We start from the raw sequence: 22,424 nt of genomic DNA, 5'->3' as shown, positions 1-22,424 counted from the left end.
ATCTCCTAGCACAGTAACAAAACCAATAACTTGATGAAAAGTTTTATCAAAGATGAGGGTTGCACCTGAAGGTGAAATAGCAACAACAACAACAAAATTTTATTTTTTATACCCTGTCCATCTGGCTGGGTTGCCCCAGCCATTCTGGGTGGCTTCCAACACATATAAAAACATAATAAAACATCAAACATTAAAAACTTCCTTATAGAGTACTGCCTTCAGATGTCTTCTAAAAGTTGTGTAGTTCTTTATTCCTTTGACATCTGATAGGAGGGCAGTTCACAGGAAAGGCGCCACTGCCGAGAAGACCCTCTGCCTGGTTCCCTGTAACCTCACTTCTCACAGTGAGGGAACCACCAGAACGCCCACTGAGTTGGACCTCAGTGTCCAGACTGAACAATGGGGGTGGAGATGCCATTTAGGGCTTCAAAAGTTAGCATCAACAATTTGAACTGTGCTCAGAAAAGTACTGAGAGCCAGTGTAGATCCTTGAGGGCCACTGTTATATGATCCCGGCATCTGCTCCCAGTCACCAGTCTAGCTGCCACATTCTGGATTAGTTATAGTTTCCAAATCACCTTCAAAGGTAGCCCCACATAAAGTGCATTGCAGTAGTCCAAGCGGGAGATAACTAGAGCATGTACCACACTGATGAGACAGTGCGCGGGCAAGTATGGTTCCAGCTAGCATACCAGATGGAGATAGCAGGCAGCCGCCCTGGACACAGAATTAACTTGCACCTCCATGGACAACTGTGAGTTCACAATACCTCCATGCTGCGCACCTGGTCTTTCAGGGGTGCAGTTACCCCATTCAGGACCAGGGAGACCCCCATACTCACCTGCCCCCTGTCCCTCAGAAACTGTACTTCTGTTTTCTCAGGATTCAGCCTCAATCCGTTGACCACCCTCCACCCTCCAAGTGCCTCCAGACACTCACACAAGATCTTCACCGCCTTCTGGTTCTGATTTAAAAGAGAGGTAGAGCTGGGTATCATCCACATAATGGTGAACACCCAGTCCAAACCCCCCGATGATCTCTCCCAGCAGCTTTATATAGATGTTGAAAAGCAGGGGGGAGAAGACGGAACCCTGAGGCACCCCACAAGTGAGAGCCCAGGGATCTGAACACTCATCCCCCAACACCACTTTCTGGACACGGCCCAGGAGTAAGGTGTGGAACCATTGCATAACAGTGCCCCCAGATGGTCCAGAAGGGTACCATGGTTGATGGTCTCAAAAGTCACTGAGAAATCCAGCAGAACCAGGAAACAACTTTCAACTCAGTCCCTAGCCCACCAGAGATCAAAAAGCAGTGCAACCAAGACAATTTCAGTCCCATGATAGGTCCTGAATCCTGACTGGAAGGTATCCAAATAGTCCACATCCTCAGGACATGCCTGGAGTTTTTCAGCAACCACCGGTCCAATTACTTTGCTCAACCCCAGTAATAGAGTATTTGAGACTGGGCAATAATTGGCCATAATGCCCAGGTCTAAAGATTTTTTAAAAACAGTTTAATAACTGCTTCTTTAAGGGGGTCCAGGAAGACTCGCTTACAGAGGGAAGCATTCACCACCCCAGAGAGCACATTGCCCAGCCCAACTTGGCTCACTTTTATGAGCCAGGATGGACAAGGATCAAGCAGACAGGTGGTCAGTTTCACTCATCCAAGCAGCCTATCCACATCCTCCGAGGTAACAGGTTAATATTGATCCCACACAACTTGACTAGACAGAGCTGTGGCACTCTCCTGCCCTAGCCCTACCATGGTGGAGTTTACCTCTTTCCAAATTTGATTGATTTTATCTCCCAAAAACTTTGCAAGGAGATCTTTGAGTCCTTACCAGACCCTGATGGCGAAGGTGGTTCTGTTAGACTATGAACCACCTGAAAGTCTCCTGGTACTGTTTTCCACAGATGCAATAGAGGCAGTTTTTCGCCCTTGCTATAGCCACTTGGTAAACTTGACATTGAGCTCTATCCCATGTTTGGTCTGATTTGGAATGGGTTTTTCACCACTGGTGCTCTAGCCATAACAGTGATTGTTTCATCACCCTCAGCTCCAGGGGAAACCACCCTCAGCTCCAGGGGCCATCTGAGCTCCATGCAATCAGAGAGGATGCTTCAGAGCCAGATAGTTGATATCCCTGGTCAATGCCGCATTCCAACGGGCTTCCAGGAAATCAGCTGAGAGGCCATCAACATGGAATAATGTATCCCCTACCATTTGGACCATTCAAATTAGTCCCAACTCCCTGCAGAGCGGAAGGGTTGCACAGAAGTCTAGTTGCACCAGGAAGTGATCTGACCATGGCACTTCTTTTGTTCCACTGGAACTTAATGTCAGACCACCCATGTGCACAGAGGTAAACACCATGTCTAAGGCGTGTCCACAGCTATGAGTAGGGCCAGATTTATTCAGGGACAGCCCCATGCAGGCTATGCTTTTCACAAAGTCCCAAGCAGCCCCTTGTAAGGTTGTGTTGGCATCAATGTTAAAATCACCTAGGACCACCAGACTAGGAGTCTCTAGGAGAACATCCACCATGACCTGAAGCAGCTCGGGCAGGTAATCCTTGGTGCAGATGGAAGGTCGGTACACCAGCGGGAATCCTGTACTGCCCCTAAAAGAAAGTTATATTAAGTACATGATCTAATAACATCGAAAAGAACCCATATATTTAGCTCAATTTATCTGTTTTAATATGTGTAGAAAGCATATACATCATTATTCACAGAATGGTCTAACATATATATTTAAATTTTAAGTAGGGGGTGGGTTACATATAAATAACTGATGTCTCAGGATATAATTTTTTGATTTAAAAAAAAAAATCATTGAACACCACAAGCAACAAATAAAACCACACAAAGTTTTTTCAGTTACAAGCATATACAAAGCTAAACATAGTGCAGAAGCAAGAAAAGTATTCATCAATGTGATATTGTAAGCACTCCGCTCTTATGCATGTGAAGGTTCTTATCACAGGAATCCTGTGCCTCATGCTTTATTCCTCTTACGGGGACCTCGGGGCCTCTCTGCACAGGGGTTTGAGAGACTGGGAGTGGAGAGTTTGCTGTCCCTTATTTATGAAGGAGTAGAACAGAAACCAACCCTCCTTAGACCTATCTCTTTTTGAGACTCCCCTTATAACACTCTTTCTCTCCAGAAAGTAATCTGAAAGAGTTGTGTCCCAAATATAATTAATCCAGGTCTCCATTTGAGGCTCTGATTTGGCTTTCCAGTGACAAACAACAGCCAGTTGCACTGCTGCAAACAACAACAAAAACTAAGTCCCTGTGTTTAATTCTTGAGTTTGGGTCACTTTCCAGCCATAAGAGAGCTAAGGATAGGTTAGATTTCAATTCCTGGCCTGTGATGGAAGAGATACAATTTCAGTGTGAATCGCTTATATGATTAATAAATGGCCACCAGACAGTTTCAAAAGCCTCAAGAGCAGCTTCACCTGTTTGTACCTTTAAATGATGTGCTAATTCCCACCCTACCCTCAATAAACGCTTTTTGCACCATGCCTCTCAAGTCAGATTATGTGCATCCTTCTGGTTGTGGGTGCTAACCAAAAATGAAATAATGAATCAGAGCCTTTGTGTGTAAATAACATGTTTGATCAGAAAATACGGAAAGAGGACACAACCCGGGAGTGGGACCTCAATCTCTGAAATAATACCAATTTCTCCTTGGCAAAGGTGTAGAGGAGGGGGCCATGGCCCAGGGTGCACATTTTTGAGGAGGGGGGGCAATCAGGTGCCCCCATGACAGGCACGGAGCCCTGGCAGCTGAGGCGTGGCAGCAGACAGGTTGGTTTAGTGGTCAGGTGGATGGAGGCAGCGGGCAGAGAGCTTGTTGGAGGCAGGCTCTGTTCACCCACCATATGAGCTCTGCGCACACACCCTTGGCATTCGCCCCTACCCCAGCTGTCCAGTCCACTGAGGGGTGCAACACTTGCCCCATCCTGGGTTCCAGCAACCCATGCTATGCCGCTGCTCCTTGGATCAGTTTCCAGAATTTCTGCTTCTTTAAGGTGGCTTCAATCCACCTCTTCAGCATCCAAGACTGCTGCTGCTCAGCCAGTACAGCAAGAAGCATGTCGGGGTGCAGCTGCTGTCACAGGGCCTAATGAGGGGCCTCTTGAGGCTCAGGAGCTTAAATAAGCACAGGGGAAGCAATTAAATGGAATGTGAAAAGTGGCTTCGTGGAGTGTGAAAGAGGAGCAGAGGGGCTGTAGCTCAGCAGCAGAGAATTTGCCTTGCATTCAGAAAGTCCTAAATTCAATTCCCTGGCATCTCAAGGAAAGGCTAGGAGAGCCTCTGCATGAAAACCTGGATGAAAATCCCCACCCACTGCAGTAAAGTGGGGCCATGCTGCGCTGCCAGCCTGGGCATGCACTGGGGAGCCTGGCTGGCCAACTGCTTTGAAGGGTGCGTTCACAGTGCCCAGCAAGCCCAGCACTGCTTTGTGAGATTTGTAAAAGCAGTGAGGGGCTGGCAGGCCACATGCCTGTTGCGTCCTTCTCAAGCCATCCTCCAGTGGCCACATCCAGTGCTAGATTACCAAATAGGCAGAGTAGATACCGTTCTATGGGCCCCACATCTTTTAGGGGCCCTGCAACAACAGGTCAAAATAATGTTGATTTGATCTTGAAATAAAATTACAAAAATGTGTTAGAGATAATTTTTGAGGGTGTGTGTGCGAGATTTCAATTGCCTAGGAGCCCCACAGGGTTTAATCTCACACTGGCCCCGTTATCCCTCAATCCCTCATATCTCTCATTGAGATCCCTGAAGATGGTCCTGGCACTAAGAAATCATAGAGCTGGAAGGGGCCCAATTATGGCTCTGATAGAACTTACGAAACTATGATTGTACTGCCTGCAAAGGACATGTGGAGCTGGGGGACCTGATGCTGTACCTAGCACTAAGCCTCAATAGATAGCGAGTAGCCTCACTTGTCTGGTCCTCCATTGCAGTTTGGTTTTGAGCTTATTCTCCCTTAGAGCCCATGGACCACAAAGCATATAATGCACCATTGCTACAGAGCAGCCCCACTGCCCTGCTTTACAAAGGTCTACCCAGTATATGAAGGGCAATCCGGTCAATATAAAGGACACTAAGAAGGGAGAGAGCAATGCAGGGTGGGGGGGGGTGTTCATCATTGAATTTGCTCATCAACAGTTAGCACCTGGGCAACTGACTTGAGTGAGCAAGCCAGGCAGCTGATTGCAGTTTTTCATCTAGTCCAACCTCACTGCAATGCAGGAACCATGGGCTTTTGTGGTGGTTTTTTGTTTTGTTGATTTGGTGATATGTTATGTTACCCTAAAAGTACATTGGTAAATGCCCCTGAGTGGTAAGAATGGAAGTAGTGGGCTCAGGTCCCCTTCCTGGTATGCCCCTTTTATACTTCTCTACCCACCCCAGGCTTGAACATGACTGGGGATGATGAGATCTCTTCTTCCCCCTCCTCTTTCTTACCTCCCCCGCTTTATGTTGCACATTTTTTGTTATCTAGTGTGGAAAACAAATTATGAGATCAATACCAGCACCCCAAATGCACGCACAAACCCACACACCACCACTGGGTTGATCTTGGGCTAATTTTGGCCCTTTGAAACTGGAAATTAAAAACCACAACATTCTTCTAGAACATAATCCAAAGGATCTACAAGTTGTGAAGCTGGTGGAAAAGAAATTCAATTCAGTTCACAGGCAAAGGCAAACCTACCTCATTCATACTTTCTGGAACAATACATGAACCACAATGCGGCCAGCCTTTGAAATTTGCACTGCTCTGAATTTTGCAATGCAGTTTTCCAGCCAAGCAATGTGTACAAAAATGCATATGCTAGATTAAAGTGTGCTGTGCGTACACATTCATACAACAACATATCAACATAAAAACAACAACATAAAAATGTCTAATAAGTTTGGGGAAATTGCCTATTAAGATAAACTTGCACTAAAATGCTGATGAATTTCCATGAGGATTGGTTTTTTTTTTTTTAATGGCAAAGTGATGTGGAAATGTAGAAAACAGAACTTAAGTCTGCAAGGAAAGATGGAGTCTGAGAGAAACTGAAATTGTCAGCGAGAAGGCAACTGGGGTATGTCGAACTCTGTAGTTTTTCATTTTTGTAGCTTCAGTAACCTTCCCATGCCTGATGCACACTATGGGTTATATTCTGTGTCAGTTCTACTCAGAGGAGACCCACAGAAAGTAATGTACATTACTAACTTAGGGCCATTCATTTAAAGTAGTCTTCTCTGAGTCAAAATTAATTCAACTATCGAAATTAATGGGTTGTATACTGCCAAGTTCAACTCAGAGTATAACAATTTAAATGAGTGCACCTAAGTTAGCAACGTCCATCAGTGTCAGTGATCTACTCTGAGTAGGACAAAATTGGATACAGCCCATCAGTTTCAGTGGGCTGTATCCAACTATTTAGAGTAGACCCATTAAAAATAATGGAGCTAAATTAGCCATGTTCATCATTTGCAGTGGGTGTACTCCGAGTCAGTTACAGTGGATTGGATAACATTTTGGAATATATGCAGGTATGCATTTTTAAAAAAGTAATAAAATAGCAATCCAAAGAGTCTACCCCAGGGGTCAGCAAACTTTTCCAGCAGGGGGCCAGTCCACTGTCCCCCAGACCTTGTGGGGGGCTGGACTATATTTTGAAGGGGGGTGAATGATGCAAGAACACCACCAGCCCCGGTGGCTGCTTACCTGTGTCTTGCGAGCAGCAGGCGCTGGCAGTGGCAGCAGAGGGATGATGAGCGGTGCGCAAAAGGGCTCTGGAGAGGGGCTGCTTAAAATGGTGGCCACTTGAGCGTTGCTGCTGCCGGCACTGACAAAGCCCAGTCCCCTTCCTCCTCTAGGCAGGGCAGGGAGAAGCCCAGAGGAGGGAGGAAGTAGGCGCTGCCACCACCGCTGCCATGTGAGGGAGAGGGAAAGAACGTGCACACTGGCGATCCACGCGACAATTCCCAGACCATCCATGGGCCTGATCCAGAAGGCAATTGGGCCTGATCCAGAAGGCAATTGGGCCTGATCCGGCCCATGGACCTTAGTTTGCCTATCCATGATCTGCTACTTTGAATAGGACCAGTATTGGATACAAGCCTTAGCTTTAATTCAGATACCAGGACAAAGCCGCTCATTTGTCTCCCCTCCCCTCCTTGCACCATACTGATGATCAGCAGTCACAGTGTTCAGCTCCAATCTGGTCTCGAGATGTGATTTAGCTTTGTTGTTTGTTAAAGTGTATGCACTTGACAGAGAAATAAGTACACTACCTAGCTGGCACCTCCCTTGCAAAGGCAAGAAGGGAAGGGACAAGAAAGAGCCCCTAGCAAAAATAACACTTCACAGAGCTGGTCTGGGAATGGGGGGGGGGGGGAGGGAGGAATTACTCTTCTGATAACCTTTGCTCAGCTGATGGTCTCCGAGTCCACAATTGTTGATAGAGAGGGATTGAGTGATTATGCTGAGAACACAAAGGGGCAGTGGGCTTCAGTTAAGGGAAGGATAGGGTGCAGAGGTGAGGGCTTAGTTGGGGGTGGGAGAGGGGTGGAAGAAGGAGAGCATGAGCCAGTTTAAGAAGAACCCTGCAGGATTAATCCAAAGACCCATCTAATCCAGTATCCTGTTCTCACAGTGGCCAACTCAGTCTCCTATAAAAAGCCTGCACCAGGACCTGAATGCAATCACCCTTTCTTTGCTTTTGTTCCCCATTCAACTGTTATTCAGAAGGACATTGACTCTGATTTTGGAGGTTAGATACAGTCATAATGGCTTGTAGCTGCCAAGAACAGTAGCCATTAATTTGTAAATGTGGCACTAGTCTACCTTACACTGCCTTTTGAAGCAGAGAATCTGTCTGGTGGGGAGAATGAAGGGTAAGCTGTGCGCTGTCAGTTTGTATCTATGCACATGGGTTTGCACAGAATATCCATAGGGTTGCCATATTTCAAAAAGTGAAAATCCAGACACTTAAGCAATTTCCACCCAGACACTGCATTTGACTGCCATATTCCGGCTATGTCCAGGAAATTCTGGACATATGACAACCCTAATATCCATGTCTTGTGGCTTTCTAGCAGATGTGTGCATTGATATTTTGATTTGCTTGCCAGGCATTATCTGGAGCCAACAACTCCATCCACTTCCCTCTCATTCATTTGTACACTAGGAACTTAGGAACCCCTCTTATACTGAGTCACACCATTGGTTCAACTAGCTTCGTATTGCCTATACTGACTGGCAGAGACTTTCCAGGATTTCAAGCAAGGAGCACCTCCCAGTCTTACCTGGGGATACTAGGGATTGAAACTGGGACCTTTGACATACTCTACCCCTTGAACCTCAGTCCCTTCTCTCTTGCGTTTGGTTGCTCTGTAGCTGGTATTCATTGACATGCTGCTTCTGATACTAGAGGTAATATATGACTATTATAACTGGAAGGCCACTAAGAGTTTTATCCTCCGTGAGTTTGCCTAATATGGTTTTGAGATTTGGGTGGATTGGTGCAGAAATCCCATCTACCATGAGTTGGTGTGCCCTCTGTAAGACATTTACACCAATTCCTTCCAAAATAGTACTGCACCAGCTAGCAGGGTTTATTCTGAAAAGAAACCCCAGATTTTCTTTCTGTTGCTGTCTGATTACTTCTGATGCAATGTGGTTTCATCTGTTAAAGGAACTTAGATAAGCATACTTCTATGGTACAGCCTTTTTTTTTAAGGTTTAGCAACCATGGACTGTTCCTTCTCAATTCCCCCCCCCCCCCCATGAACTCAGGGGATTTTAATTTTGTGGGGGTGCTAAGAATTAACAAATGCATGTGTTTTGTGAGGATTTGGTCCAAACTAGTGACGTCAAGCTTACAGTTCAAGTGAAGTTAATGAGATTTCTTACTGTAATTTCACCACTAAGCAATTGCAAAGGATTTCTGGCCCCTAGACAAAGAATTGGGTGTCCCATTTACGTCATATGCCTCTAGAAGTTCTTGACCTTTTGCTGCAATATTGAAATGATTTCTCCCATTTATGGTCACGTGTTCACAAAAGGGTTCAGTGCTCCTTGTCTTCATGCCAACCGGTTTATTATGAAAATTGCTGTCTTTTGTAGATCGATGTAAATTTTGTAAATTTTGTGCTGTCATCACTCATATTTACTTCTGTTTATCTCTCTCCTCTCTCTCTCTCTTTGTGGGGGGCACTTAGGACTATATGACAAATGTTCTTACACCACCCGTGACCGAGGATGGGTCCTGGGGATTAACACCATCAGTGACCAGGGGAATAGAGAACCCCGCTTTTTCTTTTCCTTGAAGACGGACCGTGCCCGGAAGGTTACCACCATCACGGATCATCGTAACTACCTCGCAAACCAGTGGGTTCACCTAGCTGTCACTTACGATGGACGCCTGATGAAACTCTATGTGAACGGTGCTCAAGTGGCTACCAGTGGGGAGCAGGTAGGGAACATCTTTAGCCCTTTGACCTTGAAATGCAAAGTTCTCATGCTTGGTGGGAATGCCCTGAATCAGAATTACAGAGGCTACGTAGAACATTTCAGCCTTTGGAGAACAGCCCGGTGTCAGAAGGAGATTCTGTCTGACATGGCCATGGTGACTCATGAAGCAGATGCTCCTCTACCTCAGCTCGTTTTTCAGGAGACTTTACTGAATGTGAAAAGCATCTGGTCTCCGATGAAAGACAGCCCTAGTCTTCCTCAGATCGAATTCACTTCCCACCCTGGCTACCTGCTGGATACAAGCCTTGATCCTCCTCTATGTGGGCAAACTGTGTGTGACAACAAAGAGGTCATTGCCAGCTACAACAAGCTCCCAAACTTCCGTCACAAAAAGGTAGTCCACTACCGAGTGGTGAATATCTATGATGACCACCATCACAACCCAACTGTTAGCCGTGAACAGATAGAATTTCAACACCAGCAACTGAACGATGCCTTCAGCCCTTACAACATCACATGGGAACTGGAGGTGCTGGAAGTAAAGAACTCTTCCCTCCGGCATCGCCTGATCCTGGCCAACTGTGAAATTAGCAAGATTGGAGATGACAGTTGTGACCCTGAGTGCAACCATACCTTAACCGGGTACGATGGAGGGGACTGCCGGCACATGCGACACTCGTCATTCAACAAGAAGAAGCAGAATGGTGTGTGCGACATGGATTGTAACTTTGAGAGGTACAGCTTTGATGGTGGGGATTGCTGTAACCCAGAGATAACTGATGTCACCAAGACATGCTTTGATCCAGACTCTCCTCACAGGTAGGCACACTGCTGAGCATATAAGGTCCTTCTAATCATACTAGGCCTGCCTATGTTCCCCTCATTCATATTCCCCTCACCCCAACACCTCTTCCCATGCCCACAACAATTCATATTGATTTAATGATTCTCTTTTAAACTGACTCATAATGAATCAAGTTTTAGAATGCATGAGGAAATGCATTTTGTGTTCCTAGCTCTCATTATCAGTCCGTTTAGTTGGTTTGGTTTGGGTTGATGAGCAGCTCAGAGGGCCGTTTTGCACACACTTGAACACTCTTTGCACACACTCTTGGGAATTGATGTACAAACCTGACATCTTCATGTGCCCATGATGGGGCCCTTAGAGTGGAGGAGATATATCTTGGCACAAATTAGCAGGGGCTTGGAGGTGGGGGCACAGATCTAAGGAGGTTTGGTTGAGGCATGCCTGCGTTTATAATGAGTTTAAAAACTAAGGGTGAATTGTAGGTTTAGCTTGAGGACATGTATATAAATTTATTTCCCTGTACAATCATACCTCGGGTTAAATTCGCTTCAGGTTGAGCGTTTTCAGGTTACGCTCCGCGGCAACCCAGAAGTAACAGAATGCATTACTTCCGGGTTTCGTCGCTCACGCATGCGCAGATGCTCAAAATGACATCATGCGCAGAAGCAGCAAATTGTGACCCGTGCATGCGCAGACACTGGTTTGCAGACACTGGTTTGTTCTACTCAGGATGCAAATGAGGCTCTGGAATGGATCCCATTTGCATCCAGAGGTACCACTGTATTTGTGTGGGATTTTGTATGACTTGTATAAGTGCCGGAGGTGGTTCTGGGATGGGAGCAGTCAAGCGGCAGCCACTCCCAGCTCAACCAGTGGTGTGGTCCTCTCTGTCTTGCCTCTCTCAGCCAAGTGGAAGTGCTGCTGATATAGGCAGGTTGGGGAAGGGAGGAAGCGTTCAGTAATGAGTCCCAGCTGAGGTTGTGGGGTGGGCCTCACCGTCTCACCTCTTTCTGATACAGCTGGCTGGAAAGCCACTTATTTGCAGGGCAGGCCTCTAATTGAGAGCGGTGCTTAATCAAGAAAACATGATGGTTTTTCTGCCTAGATTTAGAACCAGCAGGATTTTGAAAAATATCTCCATCCACTTGGCGCTGTTTTATTTCACCTGCTCTCTCATGCACACCCTTGTGCCTTGGCTAGAGGTATTCAATGAATATTATCTTCTTTGTGGACAGAACAGAATCGCTCCCCAGGGCGAGGGGATGTGTAACTTTTTATGAGTGTTTTATGCCAGCCATAAACTCAAACAGAATGTTAAAACATAAGCCATACAAAAGCTTTGACAAGCTTTCTTTTGCTCAGGAACAATCTCTCGGAAGAGTCATGTGAAGAGGGAGATTTGTATGAGGAGATGAATATGGAAAGGCCGTTTGTTTTCTTTGCAAGGCTTTGTCTTTAGCAATAACTGTCAGTTGGAAGTACACATGTATTTATTAGCCGATGTGAGCTTTAGCACAGCCTTGTAAATAAAGTCTTCAGAGAAGTTACTAGCCTGCAAAATGTTTTACTGGCCTGTGGAGGGCTGGAAGAGGATGGACAACGGGGGCTCTCCATTCATCTTCCAACTGTCTGCTGCCTTTCTTTTGCTGAGGACAGAAAAGGGGGAGAATTTGTTCCCTGATTGGCTTTTGTGCTGGACCCAAAGCAGTGATGGAGCAACCCATCTTTCCTCTGCCATCTCACATGTACACCATGCAATTAACAAAAAAAAAAACAGAAGAAGAGCCTGCTGGATTAGAGCAAATAGCCCATCAAGTCCAGCATCCGGCTAGCAGGATCCAAGCAAAAGAGAACTCTCCCCTCCTGTGGTTTCCAGTAACTGGTATCCAGATATTGTTGGAAGCCCAGGGTCCTATGAGACCCAGCCAGCATGGCCAATTGTCACTGATGATGGGAGTTGGAGTCCATTAACCTCTGGAGGGCTGCAGTTCCTTTTTTCCCTTCAACTTCAAGATGGAGTGGGGGAAAGAAACTGAAATTGAAAGAAATGCCCATTCCTAATTGTAGTAGACCTGCAAAATGAAAAGGAAAAAAGAAAAGAAAAGAAAGTCTTGCAGGGCTTGCATGTACCCTACAGTTGGCATGATAAAATTTGGGCAAATTGTATAGTGAATCAAACTGTAACATGCAAGTTTAATGGGTTCTGATTTCCTCAGTGTGAACTTTTACCTCCTCTTTGATAGGTAAGTGGCATTTCCATCCCCCTTCTCAAGTTGGCAATTGTTTATGTTGTATGAGGAAGCTCCAACTTGGGGACTGAATTGCAGCCCCCCAGGCTTCTCTACCTGGTCTTTGGGAACTCTCCCCAGACCACCCACCTCACTGCCCCTGCTTTCTACCCTCCTTGAGTGTTTTTGCCTGGCTGGAATGTGTCCTCAAACTCTAATAATGCCTCTTGCTTGTGTGGATGGTGGGTAGAGATGGGTTTATACAGAAACTAGGCGACTGTACAAAGTGATAGTTTACATTCATTGTTCTGCCCACCCCTGGTATGTGACCCTTGCAAGGTCGCCCAGATGGAATGTGCCTCTCATGCTAAAGATAGGTTCCTCTGTTGTTTTGTTTTGATTCTGAGCCAGGAAGGTGCTTCACATCATGATGTCAGTCTTCAAGTCCGCCTTTCCCCATTTGCAGCTGTCAGCTTGAGCAGCCTGTGATTTTCGGCTACTAAGCAAGTGCTTGTGTTTTTTAATAGCCACACAAGGCAGCTATTAATAGATGGAGTTTACCAAAATATAGAACTGCCTAACACAGAAAAGGGAAACCTGAGGGATTAATGCCAGGAAAAAATCCATGCTGAATTCCTACCAAAAGATGTAGTAAAAATTAACAGCACAGAGGAAAGGGTGGAACCCGTTACTTGGACACTGATATGATTATTATTATTTTTTAGTTGTTCTTTCACCCTCCCCCCCACCCCACTGCATGTTAATGGTTTTGTTCAGCCCTAATCGGTGAGTCAGCTCCTTTTTAGAATAAAAATAAGGAAATGGTTGACAAAGAACCTGCTACAAAAATAGACTTTGGACAATTCAAGAGGTTTGTGAGGCTGCAAAAGGATTGTCCTAGAGAAATTGCAGACTCTCCTTCTGCAAGGAGTGTTCAGCTTTAGGATTTTGTCCACAATGAGGTGGCAGGGGGGAGCTCCCAATCTTTTAGCCAAGTAGAGCCAACTACCTTGCAAGATGGTCTGTTCCACTGCTTTGCCATTAGGAAGATCCTCTGAACATTTAGCTAAAGTCAGCTTCTGTGCAGCTCATGCACATTGGTACTAACTACTCTTGCCCTCTGAAGCGACGGAACAGTCTTATCCATTTTCTCCACGAACACCCTTCAGATATACAGCGGATGCTCGGGTTGCGAATGTGATCCGTGCAGGATTCACGTATGGACCTGCAGCATTTGCAACCGGTGTCTGCGCGTTTGTGCATGCGCGGGTTGCGATTTGGCACTTTTGCACATATGCAAAGCACGATTTAGTGCTTCTGCGCATGTGCAACCGCCGAAACCCAGAGGTAACCCGTTCCAGTACTTCTGGGTTTCGGTGGCCCGTAACCCAAAAAAACGCAACCTGAAGCAGCTGTAACCTGAGGTATGACTGTATATATAATCTCTCTATTGGACTACTGTATTGCACTCAATGTAGGGCTTCCCTTGGAAGTTGCAGCTGATGTGAAATGCTGTGGTCAGGTTATTGAGTGGAACACCTGGATGTGCACAAATTATACCTCTACTGCACTGACCGCCAAACAGCCACTAGATCATGCTCAAAGGTGCACTGTTAACAGATAATCCAGGCAATCTGAAAGACCTCTTTCCCCTGCACAGACCTATTAAGTCACTTAGATCACCTGGGGAAATTCTGCTCATGGCATTGCACCCTACAGAATATCATAGGGCAGTGACTATAGAATGGGTATCTTTTGCTATTGTCCCTGTACTGTGGAATGCCCTTCCCTCTGTCATTTACAACCATTTACAAGCAGATACCTTGTAAAGATTAATATTTTTGCCCAGGCTTTCACTTGCTCCTAAGATTGGACCCTGAGTTCATACCGTCCAACATTTCTTTAATGAAAAATAGGGAGGTCCTATTCAATGATGATGATGATGATGATTTTATTATTTATACCCCGTCAATCTAACTGGGTTTAACCAGCCACTCTGGGCAGCTTCCAACATATATAAAAACATAATAAAATATTAAACATTTAAAAAACTTCCCTGCACATGGCTGTTTTCAGATGTTACCTATCTTCTTGACTCAGGGGTCGCATAATTCCATACCCTCCAACAATTCTCCAATGAAAATAGGGACATCCTAAGGAAGAGCAGGACATTCTAGGATCAAATCAGAAACTGGGATGGCTTCTGTAAATCTGTGACTGTCCCTGAAAAATAGGGACCATTGGAAGGTCTGTGAATTGTGTGTATGAAGCCCCTGAGTCTCTTTCTTATTTGCTTTTATTTGTGTATGCTCTTTTAATGACTTTAGGCTATATTTTTGTTTTAATGGATATTGTTTTTATATTGCACATAGTGTGCACCACTTAGAGGTTTATAACACAACAACAACAACACACAAAGTGGTTTAGAACTGCTTTTAAACAAACAAACAAACAAAGGCAGCCATGAAAGCTGAGATAAAAATGCTCCAATCCTGTGCTCCAATCCTGGAATTAATTTGATAAATGGTCCTAATGCCGAACAAGAATTTTGGAGGAGTGGAATTCACTGGAGAGGAAACACATGAAATGATCAAGGCACAGAATGAGAGAAACCCTATTCTGCCGGTCCTCAAGTTCCAAAAGGATATAGAATGAGATGAGAGGGTAACTCTTAAAATAAGCCAAGCATTTACATTTGCAACCAAAATTATTCCGTCCCATTGCAAATCAAGTTTATTCTCAAAATTTACAGGTTTTCTGCTGTTTGAAAGGAGCAAATCCAACCAAAGCAATGAAAATAGCTCCACACAATGGATGCTTCAAGTGGTTTCCTCAAATTCAGCTGTAAATGCAACTTATAGTAAGACTGGAAAAGCCTGGCGAAGTGGCATTTTCAACTGAATTTCACCTGATTTGCAACAGGGGCTGAATAATTTCAAATGCATCTATATTCCTTGCACCAAGATCCCCCTGGCTGTGTTCCTTTTGCACAATGAGGTTAAAGCAGCAGCAGGGTTTAGCATCTATGATATTGTCATTTATGTGACACTGATCACAACCAGCCAGAGTGTTTGGGAAAGAACTTGTTTTGCTGTAAAGGTCATAACTGGAGAGAGAAGCCTTTTGCACTGCATGCAGAAGTATCCAGGTTTAGTTGCTGGCATCTTCAGGAGGGTTGCTAGCCACCATGACTTAGTTCTGCCTTCGCTGTTGGAGATTATATGCCTCTGAATCACCAGCTGCTGGGAATTGCCAGTTACAAGTGGGGAGAGCACTCACGTCCTGTTTGTAGGATTCCCATAGGATGTGGGGTGAGATATGCCATTGACAAGATGCAGCAGGGTTCTTCTCAAGCTCTTATGACACCCTAGAGAGCTAGAGTATGTAGTAACATAGAACACAGGGAGCTGTAGTTCATCAGCCTCTGGGGGGACATCAGGTCGGGGAAGGCTGAATAAACATGTGTTCATCACTCACAGACAACAGCATCATTTGTCATGGTCTATGTGTCATATCACTTGGACACAATGGTTTGGGTTGACACAGGAAGATGCCTTATACTGAGTCAAACCAATGTACCATTTAGCTCAATATTGTCTACACTGACTGGCAGTGGCTTTCCATGGTTTCAGGCAGCAGTCTATCTGAACCTTATATGGAGGTGTGAAGGACTGAATGTTTGGCCTTCTGCATGCTCTACCCCTCAGCTACAGCCTACTCCATAACAAAGTTGTTGTAAGGTTTTATTCTTTGTGACTTTTCAGTACCACTCATCAAACAAATCATTAAAATTCAAAACATTAAAATTCAGTGAAAGAAAAAATACACCCACAAATAAATTAAAACTATATGAATGCAATAATTACTACCACCAACATAAAATCAGAAGAAATAATTATTACACCAACACAAGAAACATCAAATCTACATAAAACCAGCAGCAGGAAAAGCTCTAAGTGCTGGAGAACTGAAATGCACTAAAAATTACAATTAAGACTCATGCCTAGCTCTACACAATGCCAAGGGATGAATCAAACATCTTACAGGTTGAGTCCCCCTGAATCCAATGCTGGGGATCCCTTTGAAGGGCCCTCCAGGTTGGTACCTGGTGATGAAAACTTGGAACCATCGGTTCTCAAAAGCATTGGTGCCAAAATCTTCAGGTTCAGGTTGAAGAACAACAGACACTGTATGCATCTATGGACCCAGAGTTGCTGGTCTGCTCAGAAGTAAGCGATCTCTTATACTTCACTGCCAGCAGCTATGGCTTGGATGTACTTTTGAAGGGAAGCATCTGTAAGGTCACCCTCCAGAGCCTCCAGGTGCTGAAAACCACGCAGGTCTCTGGCTCTTAATTGTACTGCCTTACCTAACTTTGTCTCTGGATTATGTTTCAACCTAGACCAATTGTCTGCACTTGAATTTGGCTTGTTTCAACTGGGCTGCTTATGCAACCCTGCCTGCATCGGTGAGTTATAATGGTGAAGGGTTGTATCTTCTGTAATGGTGAAGGGTTGTATCTTCTAGCCCCTGCAGGCATCCATTGGAGCACCACAAAGACCTTGGAGTACAAGGTTCTCCTCTGGCACCCAAAGGATCACAATATCATACCCTCTAACATGTCCAGGCCCAAAACTGGGATGTGCTGCTGGGCGAGACATGTTACCCGCCCGGGACTACGGAGCCCCAGAGCATGTGTTTTTGCACTCTGCAATCTTGTGGAAGTTCATGATCTCACACGCTTTGGGGGACCATGCTCTTGTGCTTTTTTAGGTGCCATACTCTCATATGAGAGCACAAAAATAGGATGTCCCTTTTTAATTGGCACAGTTGAGGGGTATTTACTAGATACATCTTGTCATAGTGTCAAAATCAACATCGTGACATAATATTTTAAAATGTAGCTTATTCAGTTGACCACCAAGTCCAGTATGCAGAAAATACAAATCCTATTTTGTCAGTGCCGTAATACATTCATTTCTAATTTCTTCATCTTCTCTTGTATTTTTCTGTCTGACGTATTCCTTAGAAGAGTGACATGAAATAATCTTCTAAGTGTCTAATGAAGATGATAAAGTTGGTAGACAAAAGAAACTGACACTGGTAGATGCTGGCACAGCTCTGTTTCTACATCTACCAGTGCCAGTTTCTTTTGTCTCTATCATCTTCATTAGACACTTAGAAGATTATTACACTATGAGAAGCTGTATCTAATTTTTGAGAAGTAGTTTCTAGTAAATAACTCTGCAGTTGTTATCATACAGCCTGTTACGTTCACTTGTTTTTCCAATTGGATTTGTGTAATATAGGCATTCTGGTGGTTTTGTTTTTACAGTTGAGGGGTATGCAATATAAGCAGTAGACCTCCTCTCCCCTCAACTGTCACCCGGGGGGCAGCCATTGCACCAGAGTCACTGGCAGAGCCAGGGCTCATTTCATCAGCTTTGCTGGATCCCCAGCTCAACCAAGCACCTCCTGCCCCAAAACTGTGCCAGCTGGTCATTCTAGGAACAGAAATTGGTGTCTCAATTTTGATTTTCCTCTTCCTTTCCTGCTCCTTTTCCCTTGTGATTGTGCGCCTTGCGGGTAAGGACTGTCTTGTTTTGATTGCAAGTAAGCTGCTCTGGGAGCCTTTCTGGTTGAACAGCAGGGTAAAGGTAAAGGTAAAGGTACCCCTGCCCGTACGGGCCAGTCTTGACAGACTCTGGGGTTGTGCGCCCATCTCACTTAAGAGGCCAGGGGCCAGCGCTGTCCGGAGACACTTCCGGGTCATGTGGCCAGCGTGACATCGCTGCTCTGGCGAGCCAGAGCCACACACGGAAACGCTGTTTACCTTCCCGCTGGTAAGCGGTCCCTATTTATCTACTTGCACCCAGAGGTGCTTTCGAACTGCTAGGTTGGCAGGCGCTGGGACCGAGCAGCGGGAGCGCACCCCGCCGCAGGGATTCGAACCGCCGACCTTTCGATCGGCAAGTCCTAGGCGCTGAGGCTTTAACCCACAGTGCCACCTGCGTCCGAACAGCAGGGTACGAATACTCTAAACAAACAAACAAACAAACAAACAAACAATAAAAAGGCAAGCCTTTGTAGGGAGGACATTCCATAACTGTGAGCTCCAACACCAAAGAGCCACTCTGTGGCAATAATTAATAAATGATACTTATTTAATAATATTTTATAAAAATAAATAGTAAGAGGGAAGGAAGGGTGTGATACGCATTTAATTGATAATAATAGATGATTAATAATAGATAATAACTGATAAATAATACTAATAAAGTAATAATAGTTACATGATATATCACATTTATCTAATTTAGTTACATATGCCAGTTTTTAAATTTTATCTGTATAGCATTAATATCTTTTTTATGTATACCCCTTAGATTTTTTAATTTATCTCAGCAGTTTATTTTAAAAGATTCTTAAATAAGTATTAAGTGCTGTGCAGGACACAGAAATTATCAGCTCTGTGTCTCAAAGGAACCTTCACTCTGTTGTTGCTGCCAGTTTAAAGTCTCCTTGCATTTAGCCTAAAAACTGCTCGTCTGTGAACCTGCCTCAAAATGTACACTGGATCTAGTAAATACAAATGTCGGAGAGCGGGAGTTTGTCAGAGCAATAAGGAGGAAAATGTTTTGCTTTTGCAAACTTGGCTTCTGTAAATCTCCTGATGCTGTTCCTTTTATCTTTTGTGACTTTTTCTCCTTGTTACAAAGATTGGGTGTGCAGACTCTGGAAAAACATCAGGGTGCCAAGGGAATATCAGGTGGAGATGAGGGCGGATAACAGGCAAATGAGTGCAATTCTCCTGAAGGCTCGGGTTGTTGAAGAGACTCGTGCAAAACTCACCAGCATGTGTTAGGGATAGGGGAGAAATTTGGTTCCATGTGCATTTAAAGGCAAACCTCTCACTTTTCAAAGCAGTACAAGAACTGGAACAAAGCCATCCTTCTAAATTTACACCTCGTTGAATTTTGCGGTGCAGTTCTCCAGGCAAGCAAGGTGTACACAAATGCATATGCTAGTATAAAGGGTGCACAGAAATACATATATTCATAAAAAAATAACATGCAGAAGTGCATTATATTCAGTGAAATGGATTTGCAAAAATGTGGGTTTTAGGAGAAGTTTGCACTAGAAAGGGTGATGAATTTCCATGAGGACTTAAACAAAAACAAAAAAATCACAGATGTGGAAAGACGGAGAACTGAGTTTTTGATTGGATAAATAAGAAACTGGGGAGGAATGAAGTTGACAGTGTTACCCATCTCTAGCACACAAACCCTCTCGGGGTCTTCTCTTCATCATGCCCTCAATCAGTACTTTTCAAACGAGAGTCAGAAAACAATAAAGTTGAGGCCGTATGTACATACTTTGCAAGGTATTTCCATTGATCTGGAGCAACCACTGAAAAATACTCTTCCTTTAGTGCCTTACCTATCTGCCTACAGACAGGCCCTCTGTGGCCAGTCTCAAAGCCCATAACTTATTTATACAATGCAAAATTAATTGACTGGCAATCCAGGCCATGTGTGAATCCGAAGCCAAGAACTGGCAGTCAAGATCAAACGGCAGGACCTATGAACAAGCCAGGAGTCAGGACAGAAGACACATGGGAGCTCACATAGCCCTTGTTTGTCAAACAACAGTACAAAGCCCCCTTACAATCCTTTCTGCTCTGGAGGAGCCCATGGCCAGCCTGGATGGAGTTAGTCTGAAAGGGTTTTCACTGAGAATCTATAGTGCCGTGGGGCAGTGGTTAGCAAGTCATGCTACGTTATGAGCTGTGATAAGCAAAACCTACTTCCATAGTCAAAATTATGTGACAGTGGGGAGGGGGTGGGGCAACACCAGGGAAAGACCAGGCCTTGCTTGCTCACTCCTGGAAGCATCTGGTTTGCATTGTAGAAAACAGGATAGTGGACCTTAGTAAAAGATTAGCAGGACTGATCTTTTAAGTTCTTCCATTCATCCTATGAAGTATGCATGGTGCTCCACAACAATGGGTTGCCATTTGATAAGACCTGTTATTTATCCTTTCTCCTCATGCTGACCGCCTCACCTAATACCATTTTTTTAAAAAAAGGTCAGCAGTAATCTGGATTTGAACTTGGTGTCATTGCATGTTTTCTTCTAGGGCCTCTGCCAAAAGAATGGATTTTTTAGTTGCTCAAAGTTTGGGGGCAGGGGGGCAACAGACTTTGGAGGGGGAGTTTATTTTGGGCTCTGGTTGTTCTCCAATAGCAGTGGCAAGCCAGAAACTCTTGTAAGCACTGCCATTTGGGCTGGGGGTGGAGCATTGTTCTCTCCCCCAGCCCTTGAATCCAGCCACTTGTAACACTGAGAGTCTTCTCCTACTATCTTGTGATTTATCTTTTCTCTGTGTTTGCTTCTGTTCTTCAAACAAAAATGGACAATGAATTAAAAATGGATTAATGAAGGGTTGTTTGTTGAAAACAAGCAACCTAGAATCCTCACATAAATGTCTAAGCATGAAAGTTGAGTATTAAGCAACATGTATATGCAAATTGGTGATGGGTGGTGGAGTGGGTGGGATTTGGTTCAGTTTGCATTTAAAAGATAACCCTACCTAATTTACAACAATTTCTGGAACAGTATACAAAATGAAATTCTTTGAAATTCACACTTCACTGAATTTTGCACTGCCATACTCCAGCCAAACAAGGTGTGCAAAAGTGCATATGCTAGGGTAAAATTAAAATGCACACATTACTGAAAATAACACACAAGAGTGCATTATATAAGGAGGCATTGCTTTGGGGGGGGGGAGTGTATACAAGGCAAGACTGCATACAAGAATGTGAATATTAGGAAAAATTCACACTAAAATGCTAATGACTCTTCATGAGGACATCTAAAAATTTGCATACATGTGGAGAACAGAACTTAAGAAAGAATGGGAAAATGTAAAACAGAGAGAAACCAAAACTGACAGATCTGCCTCTGCCACACGCACTCCTCCCCAGTAATGCTTGCGGTTAGCAGAAGCAGGGTTTTTTCTCGGCTGGAACTCACAGGAACTGAGTTTTGGCACCTCTCAGGTGGGCACCATTGCCATTATTAAGAGAACAAGGGAGATGTTCATGGTGAGTTCCGGCACCTCTTTTTCTAGAAAAATAGCGCTGGGCAGGAGTGTTTGAATTATGGCAGGGAAGTGGCCATCCATATGTTGTTGGCACTATCCCACCAGCTCAGTCTGCCAGTCTCCACCTGCCTGCCTTCATACTTGCAAACAGTCCATGCAGTTTCCTTTGCTGTCAGCCTCCTCCTCCTCAGTTCTCACTGTTGCCCTTGCAGAACTCAGCAGGTAGGCTGATGTTGGGCAGAAGCAGAATGCACTGGCTCTAGCAACACCCTTGCCTTCAGCCCTACCAGTCCCAAGAGCACTAAGCTGACAACTGTATCCCTAACTATGCTGGCTGGATTGCGATTTCTGACTCAGATTTACCAAGCTCACCAGGGTCCCTTGAGAGACCAACCATCATCAAGCCTTTGGTCACTGTGGAGGGAGGCTGGAAACAAGCAATGACTAAACCAAATTCCATGTGATTGTTTTTGGATTTGCTTTGATAAAGCAGTGCCATAGCTATGGGGGTGGTATGGCCGGGATTTTTGCCCCAGGTGCAGCCTCCAGAGGGGCACCATTGAGGCTCCCAGCTTGTGTGTGTGTATGCAAATGTGTGCAGCGGGGGTGTGCTAAACGGTGTCTTTGACTTAGGTGAGATAAAGCCTAGTTTTGCCCCTGGATAAAGGGAGGTCAGGTTGTTTTACAAAGCTGCTCTGATGTTTCTTTGCTTCACCATGTGATGAAAGGCTCCTTGGGAAAGCATTACTCAATTGACAGTGCAGTCCTTAGGCTT

At 44.7% G+C, this 22,424-nt stretch overlaps 1 protein-coding gene across 1 annotated transcript in view; it reads left to right on the top strand.

Moving 5' to 3' along the window:
* PAPPA (pappalysin 1) overlaps positions 1-22,424 on the top strand; it is a 251,942-nt gene that overhangs the window by 22,402 nt on the left and 207,116 nt on the right. Inside the window, exon 2 of the mRNA XM_079961901.1 lies at positions 9,252-10,323. Coding sequence (XP_079818027.1) covers positions 9,252-10,323 — 1,072 coding nt within the window. The remainder of the gene's footprint in view (positions 1-9,251; positions 10,324-22,424) is intronic.

This window comes from Podarcis cretensis (assembly GCF_951804945.1).
Source record: "Podarcis cretensis genome assembly, chromosome: Z".
In the NCBI taxonomy this organism is placed as follows: Eukaryota; Metazoa; Chordata; class Lepidosauria; order Squamata; family Lacertidae; genus Podarcis; species Podarcis cretensis.
The sequence above is the reverse complement of the archived record's forward strand: the minus strand, read 5'-3'. Positions and strand labels throughout refer to the sequence as shown.